Source organism: Doryrhamphus excisus, linkage group LG9 (assembly GCF_037039965.1).
Source record: "Doryrhamphus excisus strain RoL-2023G ecotype Guam linkage group LG9, RoL_Dexc_Guam_v1.1, whole genome shotgun sequence".
Taxonomy (NCBI): Eukaryota; Metazoa; Chordata; class Actinopteri; order Syngnathiformes; family Syngnathidae; genus Doryrhamphus; species Doryrhamphus excisus.
Genome location: NC_136365.1, coordinates 2,684,784 through 2,707,295, shown reverse-complemented (window position 1 = coordinate 2,707,295; position 22,512 = coordinate 2,684,784). Strand labels below are relative to the sequence as shown.

The following is a 22,512-nucleotide window of genomic DNA, read 5'->3' as shown; positions in this document are numbered from 1 at the left end:
ATGTTTTTGGAGCGCCCCCGTTCTGTCGGAAGGGAGAACCGAAGTTAAATAAATACTCGCTCCATCCGTTCTGCATTAACGACCTGCACACATGGCTTTGACGTCAGAGTGACATTAAACAGGGTGGGGTCGCTCAGCGAGGTTTGACAGGCACGTGTATGCACAGATGCACAAACACACACACACGTGTGTGTGTGTATTTATATACAGTATATATATTTATATACACACACCTCTCATTTATCCTGTCTTTTTACCCGACTTCAGATTTCCGTTAGTTTGTCATTGGACTGCATTTTTTTGGAGTACAGTCATTCCTTGCATACATCTTGGTTCGATTATTGCTCCCTCATTGTATGCCCCCCCCCCCACAGTAGGCTCCCCCCACGGCCCTAGCGAGAACAAGCGGCATTGAAAAAAATGAATGGATGGATCGATAGATAAATGATTTGCGGTTTCATGGTTTTAGTCAAAACATGGTATGGTATTTGTCAAAATATATTGAAATACAACCGATGTGTAGTATTCTGGTCACTGGGTGATAGTAATGCCACAAAACATTGAAACATTACTTTAACATTAACACTGCATGAAATCATGAAGTCAGCCATGGCAGTAAAATGAATAAAAATGCTCTCCTCCAAGCTTGTGTGGAAGTGGTAAGTTTTTGACTTCATAACTTTAGAGAAATGGATAGTTAACAGTTGCAATATGGCTGAAACAATGAATAATAAGAGTGTTTAGGTGACTATAGGGGTGTTGTTTCATATCTAGAGTTCTCTAATAATGTAAAAAACACGTATTTAGAAAATCATAAATAGGTTTTCTATTCTCTAACTATGAAAATATTTAAGTTATCAAAATTGAATTGAAAATCACAGAAATGTAGTATTTAGCGAAGTTGGGTCTGGAATCAATTAGCCACTTTAAACGAGGGGCGACTATTTCTACTGTACCTCTGCCTTCCAAGCATTTCAACTTGGATCTGTATTGTTCCCAAATCATGACCGCTTTTTACCGGTGGTTAACATCTTGGCCACACAGTCAAGAGATCGGGAAGACCACAAATGCGAGTGTGAATGGTTGTTTGTCTGTATGTGCACTGCCATTGGCAGGGTGTACCCCGCCTCTTGCCCAAAGTCAACTGGGATAGGCGCCCCGTGACCCTGGTGAGGATAAATGGCATAGAAAATGGATGGATTCAGATGTGTACAATAGATAGATCTTGCCAGTGACTAAACCAGTTTACCAACATGCCAATATAAACATTACATGAGGTGTTTTATATTCCTGGGGAAACAGGAACACTGTGGTCCATCTTAGCAATTGGTTGTATAGCTTGCAGTGGTAGCGTTTGGACATGTGTGCACATCACTTTCAAATATGAGCTTGTGTGGCAATGCAGCAATGTGAGTCAGGTTAACGTGTTGATGAATACAGGGCTTGCTGTCAAAGAGCGAGGCGTGCTGTAGGCAGATGGTTATGCGGATGTTTATGTACGCCGCATGTAATATTCTTGTGTATGCAGAACCTGTTTTGCATGGTAACCTTCTCCATATGTATATCGTATATATACGTAGATATAATGTAGATAATCACAAGCCACTGCTAGGCTGGAGGATTTTCCTCAACTGCAGCCAGCTGATTTGAGCTTTCTTTCACTGTGTCCGGTGACCTGAAATTAATAAAAAGGAAGCATCTTTCATTGTTTTGTCTTCCTGTGTTCCATTTTTTTAGTCATGTTTTAATTTAATTCAAATTCATGCTGCTTAACACATAACACATAAGTGATGCAATGCATTGTGTTTATCACAATCAGAATCAGGTTCAATGCTAGGTATATAAATTATATAATTACATTTTTCAAACAAGTCAAAAAGTATAAAATATAAATACATGTTTGGGGCAGAGTGACAGTACATAAATGAACATGTTAATGTAACATATATACAGTAAACCTCGGCTATATCGGATTCAATTGTTCCCACTGGTTTTGTCCGATATAAGCGAAATCCGTTATATGCGTATACCGGAAAATGTCCGTTTTACGCATATATCAGATTTATATCCGGTATATGCGTAAATCGGATTTTATCCGTTATAAAAAGGCACTTCCTTGACTATGTTTCCAATGTACCTGGACGCGCAGGCAACGCTGCAAACAAAGCAAATGACGTCGTATAGCGGCCTGTCACGATTCGGCCATCCGATATATGCGAGGGAAATTTAATGGAAATGCATTGGAACGGGACTGGAGATTTTGTCCGAAATAGGCGAAATCCGTTATAAAAAATCCGATATATGCAATGAATTTTTATTGGAAATGCATTACAGAAAAATTGTTTCTTTTTTTATCTGTCCGTTGTGAGCGAATTTCCGATATATCCGACTCCGATATATCCGAGGTTTACTGTAGTATGGAGTGGTGGGGGTCTTGGGTGACAGTAAGTACAGTATAATTTGGCATTATCATCATTCTTTGTCGATTTATATCCCATTTGGTGATGAAGTGTGCTTATTTGAACATGCATCAAGTTACAATGGAATACATAACATAATAAATACACTGTGTATTGATGTGTATTGATGAGGTCTTTTTCTGTTAACCGTTTTTGTGAAAAAATGTATGAAGTTATGAACAAATGTGCATAATTGGCCGTGACCGATGTGCATGGAGTGTTTATGCACACTGTGGGAGACGAGTTGAAGGCAAAAATGTTGACAATACGGTCATTTATTGGCAATAACTGAAACTGTGAGTATGACAAATGTCATGCCCCATGGTCTTCATTGTTGAGCACATGCTTTGTCATGATGCATGGAAGTCACACCACGGCACACATGTACATGAGAAGATACCTGTGATGAAATGTTGTGACTCTGTATTGATTGTTTGTGTTTCTCGCTCTCAGGTGGAGGAGGGAAGAGGAACGGTCGCAGTAAGAAATGGAAAGAAATGCTAAAACTGCCCCATATCAGTCAGTGTGAGGAGCTTCGGCGTACTGTTGGTAAGAAATTGGTCGTGATGTTCTATTTGAGACAGAACGATAATATGCCATGCTGTGTCAGTGGGTTGGGTCGGCTTGAAGGAGGAAGCTCCAATTGGGCTTCCTTCCTCTTTCTCAGCATCCCCACCCGCAGTTGCAAGCGAGGGACAGGAAGTCACTTGTGTATGAGCTTGTCGGAATTGTCTGCTCAGGCTTTTCTTTCCGTCTGTTTGCACGCGTCACCACTACTCTCCACATTTGGGTTTAGCTTTTTTTTTAATTTAAGGTTTATTTGTCCAGAATAAAAAATCATTAGAGAGATTACTCTTTTCTCTTTTGCAAGAGTGTTCTGGCCAAGAGGCTGCAGCACAAGCACAAATGTAAATTACAGTAGTTCATACATTCTTGCACACAATAAAATGCGATATTAACCATATGTATGTAACTGCTCAGTTATAAACATAGGGTAAAATATATGCAATATTTGGTCGTGGTAAGCATGGTAAGCATACACATGCAATAAACATGTATTTAAATAGTACTTGAATCTTATGAAAATACATTATAATGAATTAACAATAGCTTTTCTCCGGCTAGTCCAATTTCCTTACGCATTTAAAAAATGCATGTTGGGTTAATTGGATACTATAGATTGTCCATTGGTTTGAATGTGAGTGTTAATGGTTGTGCCCTGCGATTGGCTGGCGACCAGTCCAGGGTGTACGCCGCCTCTTGCACAAATTCAGCTGGGATAGTCTCCAGCATGCATGAGGGCAAGCGACATAGAAAATAATGGGTGGATACTTTTATAACGCAACACAGCCAATGTGAATTAAATATCGTGTGCACAAAACGTTTGTCGTTTGGCTTGGTGGGGATGACTAATTTTGGTTCGGCGATGGAGTCTCGTGTTGTATACCTGTGAGAACTTGTGGTGGGGCACATCAAAAACCCAAATGGGTAAAACATTTCCTAACCCTGTGGCTACGTAGTTGAAATAACCCAGCAGTTGTCGTGTCATAGCCCAAATCTCATCTAAACAACATATTACAGCAGGGGTGTCCAATTCAATCGCACGGGCGGCCAAAACTTCGGAGAGGGGGACGTACATTTTTTGTGTCTGTTCATTCCTGCTTGAAATTTACACTTTGTTTTTCTTTTTTTTAATTTCTCTTTTTTAATGTGTTATTTTATACAGACTGGGTGTACAGTTAAACTGTGTTTAGTCATGTAGTATTCAATTATTTTGACTTTTGGTCTGTATCTGGTACCTTTATTAAGAAAGGTTTGGACTTTCGTGCTATATGCTAGTTTTATCCCCCACTTTTAAAATCTAAATTCCAGAGGAGTAGTCTACACTGGAAGAATCATTGACTCACTTAGATTGCTCTAAGCACCTAGTTTGATAAGGTCTTTGAGGCGGGCCAACTCAAGGCTATTTTCCAAACAGTTCCGCGGGCCAGATGAATTTGTGCCGCGGCCCAGATTTGGCCCCCGGGCCTGAGTTTGACACATGTGCATTAAAGGGTTAGACATTTCATAACCCAGGGTTTGTGTTGATGAAATAACCCAGAGTGTAGGGAGTCGGGACCCTTGAAGACCCTTCATGGTGTCAGTCCCAAAAGTACATACTTCGCATTCATAGGCCCGTTGAGGTGACTTGAGGGTGACCAGTCGAGAGACGAGCTCTGCCAAATAAATGTGCATGCTGCAGCACACTCGCTCTTGTCCTTTTGTTCACATTGCACTCCAGTAATGATCCGGGTGCATGAATAAATGTGTTTTTCGTTTTTTTTTTCTCACTCCGAACCTGCAGGTGTTGTACAATATTCCTTATAGTACAACACTCCTTATATTAAAGCGGTAATTCCGTTAACGTGGACGTCATAGGGCCCTACATACAGTATTATGTATGCATTGGTTCTCTTAAGCAGCATGAACCACACTCCCCACCCCCATATGCATACCCCTTTCTTGTTACTTTCTATGCCTCCCCTCCCGCTATCTGACTCTCTCCCTCATTCCTACACTTTAGACCAACCGGAGAGCCATGATTAGAAAATGGCAATGAAGAAAAGAGATGCTTTTACAATAGTAAAGGAAAACGCTCCATGGTAGATTGAAGTTGAAAATCTGCAGAGTTAGAGATGATTTCATGACACAAACTGCAATTAAAAACGCATCCAATTGATAAACAGCCAAAACAGTCGATGCCCATTCAAGTGTTCGGAAAAAAAATGCACTTTGTGTGTGTCGCAGACTATGCGTACTCAGCAGCTGTTATGCGTTACACACGTCACTGTTACATAGAGCCTATTGCATAATTTCCCTATCACACACACACACACACAGCGAAGGATCAAAATAATCTCCCCTTTGCGTACTTAAACACGACGACGTGTAGACGTGTGCACACACGCCCACACACGCTCATGCACATACTGTACATGGCCATATCCTGTGTTGTAACCGGGGGATGGAACACTACAGTATAGACACTGTGATAGCAGTGTCTTTGTTGTGTCTTGATAATGTCAGGCATTTGGCCTTAGCCTTGACAAGTAGGGCAGTTCTAGGAATCCTAGATTACATTATGTTGGCTGTAGCTGCTGTGTCTGCTAATCATTCTACTGCTCTCGTTTTCGTTCCATCTTCCTGTGTCTTTTCATTTCATCCCGTCTGTGTTTCTGAAAGCACGTTCATAGAGTACTCAGTGGCATATTCTATACCAGGGGTCTCAAACTCAATTTACCTGGGGGCCACTGGAGCTAGGGTCTGGGCGAGGCTGGGCCGCATCAGGTTTTCCAAAAAAACACAAAAAACGCATTTATTAAAAACAGAAAAATTAATGCTTTGGTTCTGATTTTCTACAAGAAAAGCTCTGATAAAACATTCCACTGTTCTCAAATATCTTCATTTTTCTACACAAAATAAGATCAAGCATAAAGAAAATCAATCAGTAATAAATAAATATAATAATAATAAAACGGCAAATAATAAAAAATTAAGAAACCACATATAGACAAATTAATTTTTTCAGATTAAAATTAACAAAGCATTATTAGCATTAGCATTATTATTACAACATATTGCGCAACTGCAGGGTCTTGAGACACATGCTAACTCGCAAACTCGAGAGCTAGCGACCTAAACGGTAGCCTCCAAGTTATGCTTTAAACTTAAAAAACACCAAAAACTTACCACTTCCACACAGATAGGGAGGATAACTATTAACAGTTATTTAACCTTTAACATGAACATTAATCAATCTGGGTACATGATACCATAAAGCATCCATATCAAACTTGCGCGGGCCGCACTAACGTTAAACTTTCATATCAAGGCGGGGTCCTCAAACTAGTGTCATGCGGGCCACGTGTTTGAGACCCCTGTTCTATACTGATCCCAACTGTGCTGCATAGATGAAATAAGTTCCAGTAAACCGTTCACTTAAACAGATAAATGCGCCAAGCAATTTACTGTACAGGTTTTCTAAATTTGTCTTCATGAAGCCTGCGTTTCAGAGCTATTTCCAGCCGACAGGGAAACACCAAAGATTCTTGGGGATCAATGATGTAAGGCAATACCCGAGGGAAAGCACAATGCGCTTCAGCACGAGCACATTTGCTTTGTGAGCATTTGCTCTTCAGATGTAAAACAAAAACAGCAGGCGCGGAGAGGCGCAATAAAAGCTCCATCTCTACAATCTTCTTACAAGTGATACCTTAGACCTTGTGATCATGTGAGTTAGACTAATAAGCCATGTGCTGTAGAGCAGAGGGAATGCTGGGTAATAAACTGCGCAGCTGGGAGAGCAGTCACAAAGATTTGATTTACTATTGCATGTTGTTCTGTCGCTGTCATCCCTGGGATATTTTCATCCCGTGCTTCCTCTTCCATCCGATGTACACAAGTGTGCATGCTTTCATCTTATGTGTTTGGCCTATTTTTGGTATTTGTATGGATGAATTGTGTGTTGTTTTGTCAGCTAGTGACCTTCTTCAATTGGCATTGATGGATAAATGGCCTAAAATGGACATGAATTAGTCCTAATAAATTAGGCCTGCTGCACAGGAAGCATACACGCAAACACAATTTTCTGTATTACCCAGTTGCATTCACGGCAACCGTTTGGAAATGAGAAAAGACAGCTGATTGGTTGAAAATTGTGCATATTTAGTTTTTCTTCATTGCAGTAAAAATGACATTATGGATGTAAGTCAATACAATTTGCAATGACTGGAATGCACAAGTAATGCAAGGGGGATTAAATAATCTTCATTTTAAAGGTGAACTGCACTTTGTTTGGAATTTTATCCATCATTCAGAATCCCTATGTGAACCATGAACACATTTTTTTCCATTTCTGTGTCACTGGGACACACCCATTTCAACTATGAAGCCCTCTTAAAAAACCCTGTAACAATGTTGCATGGTTTGATATACATGCTGTGATCATGCATTAACACGTACACTGATGATGTGATGTAATAGTTGCGATATTTTGCCGTATTTTTAATGATTTGAAACACTACTAAGTTCTTATCAGGCGCATTGATTCACATACTTATGCTAGTTTCGTGCAACAACAGCAGCAATAACACTTATGATGTCCGCTCTCATTGGGATGGCTGTGTCTTCCAGCACAAGACTGGTGCTCCAAATCCTCAGGTAAAAAAATGCTGATGGCAGGCGAGCATCTTGTTGAGTCTTTGTAGAGAAATTGAGAGGTACATTAACTCTGAGGTGAGCGGTTAGCGAGGTGTCATGTTAATTAGTTAGTATCAATGTGTGGAGGAACTTTTCTGTAGTTTTTTTAAATCATCAAAATAGGGCAAGATACTACAACTATTACATGTTATCATTAGTGTACGTGTTAATGCACGATCACAGCATGTATATCGAACCATGCAATTTTTTTCCCCCGGCTTTGTAGTCAAAAGAGGTGGGTCCCAATGACAGCATTGTAAGCTAGCTCAAATTAACTTATTTTCTCGTGTTATAATGCACAGAAAATGGAAAGAAATATGTGTTCATGTTTCACAAAAGGATTGTAAATAATGGTCAAAATTACCCCAAAAGCAAATTTCCCCACTGAGGGATGAATAAAGGCATATCTTATCTTATCTCTTGTCTAAAAGTGCGGTTGCCCTTTTAATACTTCTAATCTAATATCAGACCTCTGGGGGAAAAAATCACTTGTAGAGTCAGGGGCAGCATTTATGGAGCAAAATAATATAACGTTACCTGGAGAGTACTACTTATTATTATAATTATCTTATTTCTAAATGTAGTCACAAGTCTAATCTTTCTTACTTCCCAATGTATAGCAATGTGACAACATTTTAAAATATGCAGAATCAAGTGATTCATTCTGTCTGATAAAGCATGACTTTAACTTGAATTTGGTACATCCTTCACCTCTGCACCCCAAATAATAAGTTGTAGTAAGAGTTTCTTTTTTTTTTTATTACTCGAAAATGGTGCCTTTGGTATAGATCAGTCTTTTGCCTTGACTCAATGTTAAAGCAATGGGCTTTAACATCGAGTCAAGACAAAAGACTGCGATCGACCCACTGACCTTGGCAAGTACAATCGTACTGCAAAATGTATAATAACTGTGAAGGCTGTGAAAATCTGTTTTAAAAGTCCACAGAGCAAAATCAGTCATTTTCACCCTGTAGTGCAGCAGCATGCTGTATGTTAGTTTTCACCTGACACTAACCACAAGAAATACCAAGCTATCATTGATGACAAGAAGATATAAAATCCACCATTCACTCATCTTTGAGAAAAGTCAATGTTTTTTTTTAGAATGATTATATGAAGTTGGACTTTACATTCAAAGCATAAGTTTGACTTGATGTGGTCCAACACTCAGTATAAATCTGATACAAAATTGAAGAGGAAGAAGTAATTAACCCAACATAACATTAACATTAACCTAACGAAAATGCACCCAATGGGAAAATAATGCCATTTTTAAGGACGTCCCCACGGACTCTCCAAATCGAGTGTGCATGCACAAGGTCAGATTTTCTCTAATTTAGTGTATATGGTGCAAATCTTGCCATGTTATTAATATTGTGAGTCGAACTGTATTTATATATCACAAAATGTCCTTGTGAGCACCCTATGAGCTTTCCGCTACATGGAAACAGGAAGCGGAAGTCAACTCTGTTGCCCTTCTGTGATGTCATCAACATTTGATAATGTTCACACAAAACATGCATGTGTGTGTATAAAAAAAAAATATATATATAGTACCACTCTCAATAAATATGAGGCAATAGTGTCTACTCTATATTACTGTTGTTGATGTTATGCTTCCTCAGCTATTAGCTAACTGTCATTAGCAAACCGTAGCTAGCTAATGTTAGCTACAGTAGAGGCAATGAGCACTAAATACCTATAAATATGACTACAAATCATTCAAATTACAAAGACAAAACCACAAATTTGCTAGTAATACGTAATAGGAGTATAAATACCAACAAAAACATAAAGATCACCTCAGAGTTCTTGAAGTGCAGTTTTTGCTGACCTCAAATCTCCATGGCGACCATTGAGCACTGTTCACCACTTTATTCTATAAAAACAGATAAATGGTGGCACCCCTAAAAAATATTTTGTATGTGTTGTTTCTACATATATTGGAACACTTTTAGTACCCAGCCATACCAAAATTCAATAATTGTGCCAAATATATATATATATATATATAGCTTCAATGAAGATGTGATTCTTGCTAAAGACACGATGTGGCCCGGAGATCAACAGCAGCTTTCTTGAATTTATTTAAAGTGTTTTCTCTTTTTCTTTATCAAGTACTGGCACTTGCAACTTTCCTTGGCTCCATTTTGGGCTATTGAGGTGAGAAACACCCGATCAAGAAATAGATCTTGTCAAAACCCGAAGGTAGTGTCTGTATTGATCTCACTGCCACATTGTCTTTTCTTACACTTTTATTATCACTTTCATTCAATCAAAAGGTGATTTGGTATATTTCGGTCAGATTCTAACCTTTTGGAATGCAGCAGTGACTTTTGCTTTATTTTTCCACTTTTATTTGGTAACTTAAGCTGTTTTAATGTTGATCATTAATTCTCTTTTCCTGTCATCTCTCCTCTCCTCAGATAGGGACTATACCAGTCTGTGTGAGAAGCAGCCCATCGGTCGGCTTCTATTTCGTCAGTACTGCGACACCAGGCCAGAGCTGAAGCGCTGCATCGAATTCATGGACGCCGTGGTAAGATTTTGAACATGCTGTTTTTTCTGTTTTCTTTTCATGTGTGTGTGTGTGGGTGGGAGGGATTGTCAATGAAGGAGGTGCACATGATTAGTGACATAGACAGGCTGTCAGAGTGCAGACCTCTCCTCTTTCTTTATGCACTCATCCGTGAGATCAAGCCCACGTCAGGCCGTGGAGCAAGCAAACACAAGCCCAAGATTGTGTCTTGGCCCCCGGAGGTATGTGGCTAAGCAAAACAGGAGCAAATCACGCTTATTTAAAAAGAACACACATTAGTGTTTGTTTTTTTTTTAAGTTTGGCATACCTGTTCTGGGATACGTGTACTAGGTGAAATCATTTTTCATGATCAACATGAATACTTCATGGCATGCATATGATACAGAGTCGGTTTTCTTCCAGCTGAGCTTATTTTCATGGCAAACAACTTGAATCTTAGTAGCCTACAGCATCTCCCTGCCTGCAGCCATATTTTTGGTTTTGCTATCTGTACTGGAGCGACGTCTGTGGAAGTTGGGACCAGTTTCCAGCCTGCTCGTGTTAATTTCAAGTTGCAACAGAGTTATGACCTTAGCATTAGCATGTTAGCATCGTCAGTTTGAAGGCAGTTGAAACATTGTCTTCTTGACTTGACAGTTGGCAAGTGTTTGGAATGTAAATTAACCTTAGGAATAAACCCTTTTTTTCTCCCAGTTTCAACGGTACAATTTGAAGAGCTTGTTGCTTAAAAATGGTTACAGATAAAGGCATACTGGAAATGACAAAAATCATCAGTACGACCCAAAGTTTGTGATGGGAGTGAATATACTCTTTATGACGTCACCGGACTGAGAATATTCTCCACGATACCAGCTCATCAAGCACACCCAGCAATCATCATCATCACTTACAGCGGCATCTCGAACAGCACTGCTGCCACGGCTGCTATTATATGCGACCATTATTCCAAAGACAGATATAAAGTATCTAACTAAGTACATAGTAGTGGAAAGTCTATAAACTCCTACAATTTGCATGAAACCAGATCAATAAATGGTTGGTTAGGCCGGCTGGGGGTTCCTCCCTTTTAATGTGGGGGTCCGCTCGTTTGTCGGAGTCTGGGGGCCCGGGTGCTGGTCCCCCCGATGGCCCCGATGGTGATTGTGTATGTGTGTGTCTAGTGTGGAGAGTGGTAGGGAGGGGCTTTCTTAGTAATTGTTTTTCCTTTTAATTGTGGTAATTGTTTTTAATTCTGTAAAGCACTTTGTGTTGCATGTCTTTGCAGGAAAAGTGCTCTACTAATAAAGTTGATTCGATTTATGAATATCAATATATATCTGTAGCGGTATTGAATATGTCTGTACTGACATGGATCTCCTGTTCTCCTGACAGGCCATGTACCAGCTAGCTCCTGATGAGAAGCGGCGGGACTGCGGATTGAATGTTTTAGACACTTACTTCAATAATGGGGTAATTTACACTCTTGATACAGTGGACCATATGTGTAACTTTGATACCAAGCCCCTTGTTTTGATCTATCTGTATATCATCTCTTCCTGTTTCCCCTTCAAGTCGGCGGCCCATCTCCCCGACATACCCCAAGATGTGGTTGCTGGGTGCCGGGAGAGACTAGAACAGAGTCCTTGTAAGGAGCTCTTCAACGACTGCACCAAGTAAGTCTCATCTTCTCCACACATACGACCATTTTGACTTGAACTGCATGGGTCTAACTCGGGTGGGCAAACTTTTTGACTCGCGGGCCGCATTGATATGACAAAATTTACGGGGGGCAGACTATATATTTTACACGTAACAGTCCACCTGGTATTATTGTATCTGTAAAATAGTCATGCAATCTGCTATTATTATTTATTATTTTATATTTATATTTAAATATTTTAAAAATAATTACAATAAAATTAAAATAATAATTATTACACTATTATTATGTAAAATATGCAAATATAACAATAATATTATATATAATTAATATAATAATTAGCATTAATATAATAATTATAATAATCTAATAATCTAATAATAATAATTATTATGTGCTTGTGTCCCTTTTTTCAGGAGCACTTTGTAAACAACAGACCATGTCAAAAAACGAAATTGATAAAACCATCAAAAGGTTGGCTCAGGCCATGATGCCAGGTTGTATGTTGAGTTTAAATGAAATACTTTGGAAAGATTGGGCGGGCCGTATTCAAACACTTGGCGGGCCGGATGTGGCCCCCGGGCCGTAGTTTGCCCACCCCTGGTCTAACTGAACAACCTCTCTTAGAACGCATCGCCGCTTGTAATGAAAGACACATTTGTTAGAGGTTTTCTTTATGACAAGTGTGGGTCGTCACAGCTTAGTGGCACCAAAGGAACCTCTCTCCTCGACCGTGTTTGCACACTGTGCTATGTGCATCCTGTCACTGGTGACGATGAGACAGCTGGCACCTGGTGTGCAGTTTTACACACATACACACTTGCAAACAAGTGTAAAGACTTACAGACGAAAAAAGTGATTTGAAAAGGGGGGAGAAAAAAAAAAGTTCATTGGGCAAGGAGATCATCCGGATGGCTGGCATGAAAACAACCGCGGCCTCAGTATTCACACACATGGACTTGAGCGTGCACACACACAGACACTCACACTCGCAGGTGTTTCTGCTGCCGCCGTTGCAAGCCCGGAGGAGCAAACAGACCAGGGATTATAAGACTGAACTCTCATTGCATGTCTTAGTTTTGCATTCGTCACACTCACCTTTCACTTACCCCCATTTATACACCATGATATTAAAAATATGCAAAAATGGTTTGTATTCATTCATTTTCTACCTACTTTTTCCTCACGAGGGTCGCGGAGCCTATCCCACCCTGGACTGGTGGCCAGCCAATCACAGGGCACATATAGACAAACAACCATTCACACTCACATTCATACCTATGGACAATTTGGAGTCACCAATTAACCTAGCATGTTTTTGGAATGTGGGAGGACCCGGAGAAAACCCACGCATGCACGGGGAGAACATGCAAACTCCACACAGAGATGGCCGAGGGTGGAATTGAACCCTGGTCTCCTAGCTGTGAGGTCCAGGGTGTACCCCGCCTCTCGCCCGAGGACAGCTGGGATAGGCTCCAGCACCCCCCGTGACCCTCGTGAGGAAAAAGCGGTAGAAATGAATCAATGAATGAATAATGTTTTGGGCTTGATTATGTCTCCCAAGCGGCAGTGCGCCAAAGAAAAGGAAAGCCATGCATTGAAATGAAAATGAACATCATGCAAAAAGCACTGACAGAGGAGAAACGGCCACCAATATTAGCCGCTCTATTTGCCCCAACCTCTGGACTGAATCATGAATGAATGCTGGAGGTGTCATGATTTCCTCGCACTGTTGCAAGTAGATCTGGGACAATAAGAAGGTATATGACAAAAATAAGGAGTTATTCTGTTTATTACTACTTCATGTAATTATTGTATTGTCTCGGAGGACCACCTGCACTGTAAACATAAACACTGTTTGTAAACTCAGCTTGAAGTCCACCTTAAACTCAAAAACAAGCATTAAGGATGTTAGCATTGTAGAAACATTGGGACAACTTATGCTTGGTGCATCACCCCTTCCTTACTATTTATAGTCTTTCATTACTATTTATATTTCCTTGTGGAACCTTGTCTTTAATTCTGTTATTCCGATACATCATTCTTTCTCAGTTTTTCTTTTTTTTTCCCCTGAGGGAAAGCCTAAAGGAAAGCATGGTACCGCACGTGGAAAAGTGACGTTTTCACAACCGTTGCAGACCACAGTGTATGAGTTCTCTCATGGGTTTTCCTGAATTGCCGCGGAACAGACAAGCGTATGCGCTTCCGTATGGGCCGTATAAACATGTCTGCTGATTTCATTTTTCCTTCATTCTTTTCCCTCTCTCTTAGCCTTTGTCCAAACAATAGCCATATTGTAACTGTGTTTATTTCTGCTCCCAGTGGTGTCCGTCACGGGCTTAACCCCAAGCCAGGCTGTGCTCGGCTCCTCCCGCTTTAGGAGTCTGTGAACAATTGTAACCCCTAAGACAAAATCATGTTCATTCACTTGATAATTGAGTTGTAATGACTGAACTTGACTGAACTGCACTTTTAACTCAATGGGGTTAATGAGCAGATCATACCCGACTAATGTCACACTCAAAAAGCTTAGGTTCTGCCAAGAACAGATGACGCTGCCGTTTAGAACATATGAAATTATGTATATTCTGGGATTACATAACTGTATTTGCTTTTACAGAGCACCGGGTGCCCCTTTTGTGGAAACTCTCAACCATTGTTTTGGTTTTTAGCGAAAAACAGCCACAGTTTCCCCCACATCTTGAGCTATGAAGTCATCCTAAAATGTGCCAAGGAAAGTCTTTTTGGCAAATTTGACTTTTTATCATATTTTTGGAATATGAGGCACTTGAGATGGTTTAAAAAATATGGTCATTTCTTTTTTTTAACAAGGAGCCACCATTATTGCACAATTCAAATTAGCTTGACCCTATTGTTGTTTTTATCACCATGTAGTCAAAGCAGATGAAGACATCACAAACATGAGAGATGTTCAGGGTCAGGTCATTGAGTCATATTCTCATAACTTGTCGTGATAACTGACATCTTCCAGAAGGTTTTGTTTTTTCCACCTTTTGAAGTATAAAATTATTTGAACTAGGTGTAGAGCAATGCTTCTCAATTATTTTCTGTCATGCCCCCCCACCCCAAGGGACAGAAACTGATATTATTTATTCATTTATCTGTACTGCACAGACAGAACTTAAAAATGAAACCAAAATGGAAGGCGTATTAAAGAGTCAAATTGCATGTTGAGTATTATAAATTTGTACATTGGTTGGTATTGCATTGAAGTGAAAGCAAGAGGCTTTCCTTCTGTCCCTCTGACGGTTGCCCGTGACCCCACCGGGGCGGGGCCCTCTGTCAAAAATTGTACACAATACTTATTTTGTTGTAGTTCACAAAGTGACGTAACATTCATTCATTTTCTACCGCTTATCCTCATGAAGGTCGTGGGCGTGCTCGAGCCTATCCCAGTTGTCTTCATACACCCTGGACTGGTCGCCAGCCAATCACAGGGCACATATAGACAAACAACCATTCACATTCATACATTCATACCTATGGACAATTTGGAGTCGGCAAGTAAGCCAACATGCATGTTCTTGTACATACATAAAATGATGAAAAACCTTTCTGTCTCTCCCCCAGAATAGTTCGTGATTATCTAAGCGGAGCTCCCTTTTCCTCCTACCAGGAGTCCATGTACTTCTCTCGCTTCCTGCAGTGGAAATGGTTGGAGAGGTGAGCAGTTGGACGTACAGTGTTGTTGTGTAGCAGGATATTATGTTGTTGTTTTTTACAGCATCGTCCATTTTTTTTATTGTTTATTAACACAAATTAGGCTGAAGTTGTATCAAAATAATAAAAAATTGTAAAACATACATGTACCACTGACATGAACCAACATGGGTTTATGTCTTTATACTTTACTTATCAATCAATCAGTAATAAATAAATATAATAATAATAATAATAAAACACCAAATAATAAAAACTTAAGAAACCACATATAATTGGTGGGTAGACACATTATTTTTTTCAGATTAAAATTAACAAAGCATTATTAGAGCCCCGTAGACATGACAAAACACGACTATAGTCACATTTATACTCTTTTTATTTACAACATATTGCGCAACTGCAGGGTCTTGAGACACATGCTAACTCGCAAACTAGAGAGCTAGCGACCTAAACGGTAGCCTTCAAGTTATTTCCTTTAAACTTAAATAGCCAAAAACTTACCACTTCCACACGGATAGGGAGGATAACTATTAACAGTTATTTAACCTTTAACATGAACATGAATCAAACGTAATAATTTTTTTCTGGGTACATGATACCATACAGCATCCATATCAAACTTGCGCGGGCCGCACTAACATTAAACTTTCATATCAAGGCGGGGGCCTCAAACTAGTGTCCTGCGGGCCACATTTGGCCCGTGGGCCGTGTGTTTGAGACCCCTGATCTACTTTAAGGACAAGTCCAATATGTTTTTTTTAGCTGAAACATATTGAGGTATCATTGCTGTTATTATACATTTGCACAAATGCTAGTACAGTGTTGCTTTTCTCTCAGCAATGACACAATAAATATTAATCACCCCCAAACACGAGGGTTTGCTTTTCATAATTCTGTGCAAATGTTTCATACATAATGATAATTTGCATTTCATTTGGTAAATGGATTAATGTGGATTAATAATATACTTACCGTAAATTCTGCTACCTTTTTTTACATGTTTTGTGAACCCTGCTGCTTAAAGAGTTATTCAGCTAATTTATGGTTAAATAACTACAGTTCCCATGATGCTTAGAGTGCAGATTCAGGAAGGGAGGTGACACTAAGACACCAAGATCACTTTTTAAAGTCTTTTGCATCAATCATGTTTTGATCTGACAGATCTTAAGTAAGTTTGATCAAGTGTAGAATTACAGTACTACAGCTTCTGCATGGACTGATTAGACCACGGCAACTTTTTAACAATGAAAAATAAACATCTCATGTCTCGCTCTTCAGAGCTCGGGCACAGATTGTAGGTAGGATTGCAAGGTTTATAGCGTGTCTTTGTTACAACATGGACACCTATGGCTTATAGACATGGCCTGTATATGCATAAATGTATTTTTCTTATATTCACTTCAGCGTAGTCCTGAATTTACAGTACTCGGTGTGCACCTTCATATGTTCTGAGCTAAATGTGACCTTTTTAGTTATTTTATGCCTTTTTATCTTATCTGGCTTTCTTCTTGTCTTTCCATTCCAGGCAACCAGTAACCAAAAATACCTTCAGACATTATAGAGTACTAGGAAAAGGTGGATTTGGCGAGGTGAGTGTCACCCGGTTAAAGAATGTTTACTGTGATGCAGCGGCATGTAAGCCTACACGGCGCTCTTTGAAATGTACATAACTTTTAAAGAGTTAATTCAGCACCTTACTTGATGGAAGGGTGGAAAATCCTGTGATCTGACGTTAACTTCCGTTGGTTACTCCTTGACATCAAATCATGTTTGTTCATGTGTACTCGCTACTTGTTTTTCCAGGTTTGTGCCTGCCAAGTACGCGCCACCGGTAAGATGTACGCCTGTAAAAAGCTGGAAAAGAAACGAGTGAAGAAAAGAAAAGGTGAAGCAATGGCACTAAACGAAAAACGAATTTTAGAAAAAGTTAACAGTAGTTTTGTAGTAAGTACTACCCTTTTCTTATTCAACCTTTCAACAAAATTGTGTTTGCTTTATGTGTGTGTGTGTGTGTGTGTGTGCATATGTGTGAGCATTGTTGGCTGCAAATGAAATCAATGGCCGGTTTGCAATGGCTACTGATCAGGTATCAGACTGTTTTCTAATGTCTCTGCCTCTCATATTCAGGGAAAAAAAGAGATGATGGGATGAATTTATATAAGTATAAGTATCATACCATTTTTGACCAGCAGTCATGGGTAATAAATTTGTGTAGTTTTGCTGATGAGCCTGCCATTATTGCAAACAAGCTAACATTTATTTCATTTGAAGCACCCGTACTGGGAATGCTTTTAAAATGTTCATTGATTGTGATGAGCCTTGCTGCTTGGCGGGAATGACATTGTTAAAGCACAGAGTAACCAAATGAAAAACACTCTCACACGTTTTAAAGGAAACCTGCACTTTTGGGGGGGGCGGAATTTTGCCCATCCTCCACAATTCTTTCTGTGAGCGATTGTCTTTTCTGTGCTTTCTGAAGATATAAAAAACGGCTAGAAAGAAGCAGCTCATGAATGCATGTAATGGGACACACCTATTCCACTATTTAAACAGCTCCAAAAACCTCCAACAAACTTTTATGGTTGTATATCCATGCTGCGACCATGTAGTAGCACACGTTGTATGTAGTATTTTGCCATATTTTCAGCTTCCATCTAGAACGCTGCACTTAGAGTTAACTTTTCCACACTCATGGATGATCGGGATCGGAATCGGCAGCATAAAAACCTGATCGGAACATCCCTACTCCTTACTTTTGGTAGTTGTCTGAAGCATTGTTTGTGTGGCGCTGATGCGCTGATGTGCTGGTGCGCTGTGAGTGTGTGTGGTGAGTAGTTAGCCGGTGGTGTGTGGCAAGATATCACTACGCAAGTAACATATTTTTTTGCATAACAATGGGGCTGCACGGTGGTCTAGTGGTTAGCGCACAGACCTCACAGCTAGGAGACCAGGGTTCAATTCCACCCTCGGTTATCTCTGTGTGGAGTTTGCATGTTCTCCCCGTGCATGCGTGGGTTTTCTCCGGGTACTCCGGTTTCCTCCCACATTCCAAAAACATGCTAGGTTAATTGGCCACTCCAAATTGTCCATAGGTATGAATGTGAGTGTGAATGGTTGTTTGTCTATATGTGCCCTGGCACATGTGCACTGGCGACCAGTCCAGGGTGTACCCCGCCTCTCGCCCGCAGACAGCTGGGATAGGCTCCAGCACCCCCGCGACCCTCGTGAGGAAAAGCGGTAGAAAATGAATGAATGAATGTTAATAACAATAATAAAAACAATGTTGCTACAGGTTGGTTAAGACAGTATGCAAGTCTCATTACTTAAATGGAGCATTGTTGGCGGTTTTATCAGAAGGCTTTATATGGTGGAGTTGGTGCGTCCTCTGTTCCTCCATCTTAACACAGAAAAGACAAAGACGTGTGTTCAGGTCTCACATAAGGATTGTGGATGATGGGCAAAAGATTCCTCAGATTTTTTTTTTTTTTTAAAGCCCAAAGTTTTTCTGAGGCTTTTTCTTTAAAAAAAAAAAAAAAAAAAAAAAAAAAAACTGAAATATTGTTTGTAAACATCACAACATCACAGCACGCTATTGGGAAACACGTCATGTGACTTGTTGCAATGTCATTGAGTCTGTTGTGGAATTTTGTGGCTCACAACACCCTGCATGCAGCGTGTAGAAGAAAGCCGTACAGTGTCCTGCCTAAGAGTATGTGTGCCAGAAGGCCCCCCCCCATTAAAAAAAAAAATAAAAAAATCATTACCCGACCACTGTACCACCATGCTTAAAGCTCTTAACACTGCTGTTGTACTTGGCTGATTTTTCATATGGAGGAATTCTGTAAACGGAGGCATAGTCATGAGCGTGTAATGTTTTTTTGGCAGCCAGTGGAATAACAAGCTTGAACAGTCATTTAGGAAGTCACCGAGCTTTGTGTTCCTTGCATGCTGGGCCAAAGCAACGAGGGGCAAGAATGTGAAGCTTTGACAGTCCTGCAAATGTACATTCCTATATACTTTATGGGAACATCTGGAAACTTAAAAGGCAGATGGTTATGGCTATTAATTTGAGGATAAGTTTACATTTTTTGTGAATAACTATAAATACTCTCGGTAGTTGAAATATGTGCATTCTTTGTAAAAGTTAGGTTGATTAATTAATTAACCTGGACTGATCACCTGTCAATCACAGGACATACAGTATACATAAACAACCATTCATACTCGCACTCACACCTGTGGACAATTAAGAGTATTTTTGTGGGGAATAGATGCTCCAACTGAGATTCAAAACCTCAATCTCCTGACTGTGAGGGGGGGGGGCATCCTTTATTTTCATTTTGCAGTTTCTCATGCTTACATCTGTGATGCAATATGTATTTTATTTGTGTGTTTTCCTTCTAGTGTCGTGTTAAAATGTACAGTGGCACCTCGGTTTTCATAGGAGTCCTTTCTTGGTCTTTTGGTACTCCGTCTTGGTTATTGTATGGCCTAACATCGCATCTACGTACCAAACTAGCCCTAACTAGGAATTGAGTGCCCAACAAACAAAGCATCGACACATTAGTGATTCATTCTCTGTGAAGAATGGTAATGTTGGGACACTACAGACAGACTCCGGCCAGAGAATCCTTTAATCATGTTTATTATGTGTGTAAATTGCAACCAAGTAAGTGTCTGCTCATTATTGTATTCTGACGAATTGCGCTGTATGGAATAAGCAAAACCTGGTGTTTATATTATTCAAAATTTTGTCACATGTGAGTGTGAATGGTTGTTTGTCTATATGTGCCCTGTGATTGGCTGACGACCAGTCCATGGTGTACCCCGCCTCTCGCCTCAAGACAGCTGGGATAGGCTCCAGCATCCCTGCGACCCTCGTGAGGAAAAAGCAGGAGACTGAATGAAAAATTTTATCACCAATATTTTCACATTCACAGCAAATGAATATCGGCTCCAAATATTAATTCTTTCATTCATTTTCATTTTCTGGGAGCTTATCCCAGCTGTCTTCGAGCGAGAGGTGGGGTACACCCTGGACCGGTCGCCAGCCAATCACAGGGCACATATAGACAAACAACCATTCACACTCACATTCATACCTATGGACAATTTGGAGTCGCTAATTAACCTAGCATGTTTTTTGGAATGTGGGAGGAAACCGGAGTACCCGGAGAAAACCCACGCATGCACGGGGAGAACATGCAAATTCCACACAGAGATGGCCGAGGGTGGAATTGAACCCTGGTCTCCTAGCTGTAATGTCTGCGCGCTAACCACTTGACCGCCAAATATTGATGATCAAAAATCAACAATGGTACCGGCCCCGAAAAAACATATCTGTTAGTGGTACAAACTTATAAGCTAAAAGAAAATTAGCTTTTGATATACAAAAGAGTGTTTTGGCTAAAAAATGGTTGTTCCAAAGAATTTCTTATTACATGACAAGGACTTTCCAGGTGGGAACAGAATGTTGATTTCCATGGTGGAAATATGTTTCTATGGAACATGTGTTGTACTGTCACCTGCTCTGATACAGAACATCTCCACGTTCTCTATTTAAAGCTAATAGTTGTTTGAGTTGTTGTATTGTGATGCAGGATGAACTATGTTGAGTGTCTTGCTTGAGTGAGTCACGGCCAGCACAAACATACACACACACACACACACACACAAATGCACGGAGGATGGAGTGGGCTTGTTACCAAACCTTACACTTCAAGCTTGTGTCACCTGGGACTGACACATGATTCTGTGTGTGTGTGTGTGTGTGTGTGTGTGTGCTCGTTCTCTTTGCTGCAGGCAGAAATGATGACTCGTCATGTACCTCTCTATCTACAAGAGCTGCTCTGTTGCCTAGCAACACTGACCAAACAGCAGTAGCAAGGAGCAGAGTCAAGCGCTCTCCGAAAACCCCTCATCTGTCTCTTTCCCTCCTGTTCTTTGTCTTTCTGATCGGCGCTCTCTCAGATATTGTTACCTACGGCGGTAAAGTTAGAAATATATTCACAAATTCAAACTCCCAGGATCAATAACTCCCGTGTTAGAGCGCAAACCATACCTTTTTCCAACGAGCTACAACATGAGGACTCTTTTGTGCAGTATGACTTACATTGATCGTTATCAGCGGCCAGCAACCAGACCACAGCGCAGGGACGATATGCCGATATGCAAATGTATTATAATAATACCAGAAAGAAACAAAAGGATCATTCAATAATTTCACTCTGAAGTGTATTGCCACCAAACTCACCTCGGACATTAATTACATCTGAGTGGCGATACTACTGGAATGCCTGAATAGACTCCCAAAGCATCTGGTCTTAATCATCAGTCCACTTGGTTTTTGGGAAAGACTAAAAGCAAGTATTGCATAGAAAGAATATTTTGGACTGTAACTAATATTTAGATTTATAACACTTATGACGGTTGGCACTGCGGTAACTAGTCTTGTATACAGGAAGTTCTTGTAAACAAATAGCTGAATTCGCCTGCACAGCAGAAGTGTAGTAGATTTTTGTGTGTTTTTTTTTGTGCCTTTTGACTTCATACAATGAATAAATACAAAAACACATCTTTTTAAATAATAGATTTCTATTGTAACCCAGGAAGAGTAGTCGCTGCTAAGGAAGTGACTAATAGGGATTCATAAGAATAAACTAAATTAAGCTAAAACTACGGCAATTAGTTTGGAAAATGTACATAATTTTGGAGACTTTTTAGAGATGGCGGGAATAGCATTTGGTGAAAGGGGCTTTTATATATAAAGTTGGGGAGTTTTTCATTTTCTTATCATTTGTGATGAAATAAGCTAACACATTGACCCCCTCCTGGTTGCACTCCAAAACATAGTTTGGGAACAGATGCTTTTAAATCCTTTTGGGGGAGTAATTGAATAATTTCACTTCTTTGATGTGTAGTGCCACCAAAATAGGTAGAACACTTGGATTTT

At 40.0% G+C, this 22,512-nt stretch overlaps 1 protein-coding gene across 3 annotated transcripts in view; it reads left to right on the top strand.

The window, feature by feature from the left end:
* grk4 (G protein-coupled receptor kinase 4) overlaps positions 1–22,512 on the top strand; it is a 52,981-nt gene that overhangs the window by 16,215 nt on the left and 14,254 nt on the right. For 2 of the 3 annotated variants that reach the window (XM_058065198.2, XM_058065199.2), the window contains exons 2-8: positions 2,913–3,008; positions 10,124–10,236; positions 11,609–11,686; positions 11,789–11,889; positions 15,468–15,560; positions 17,086–17,149; positions 17,364–17,504. In XM_058065198.2, the coding sequence (XP_057921181.2) occupies positions 2,913–3,008; positions 10,124–10,236; positions 11,609–11,686; positions 11,789–11,889; positions 15,468–15,560; positions 17,086–17,149; positions 17,364–17,504 (686 nt within the window). Of the gene's footprint in view, positions 1–2,912; positions 3,009–10,123; positions 10,237–10,286; positions 10,458–11,608; positions 11,687–11,788; positions 11,890–15,467; positions 15,561–17,085; positions 17,150–17,363; positions 17,505–22,512 lie in introns of those variants that run through there. The other variant, XM_058065200.2, reaches the window with a different exon arrangement.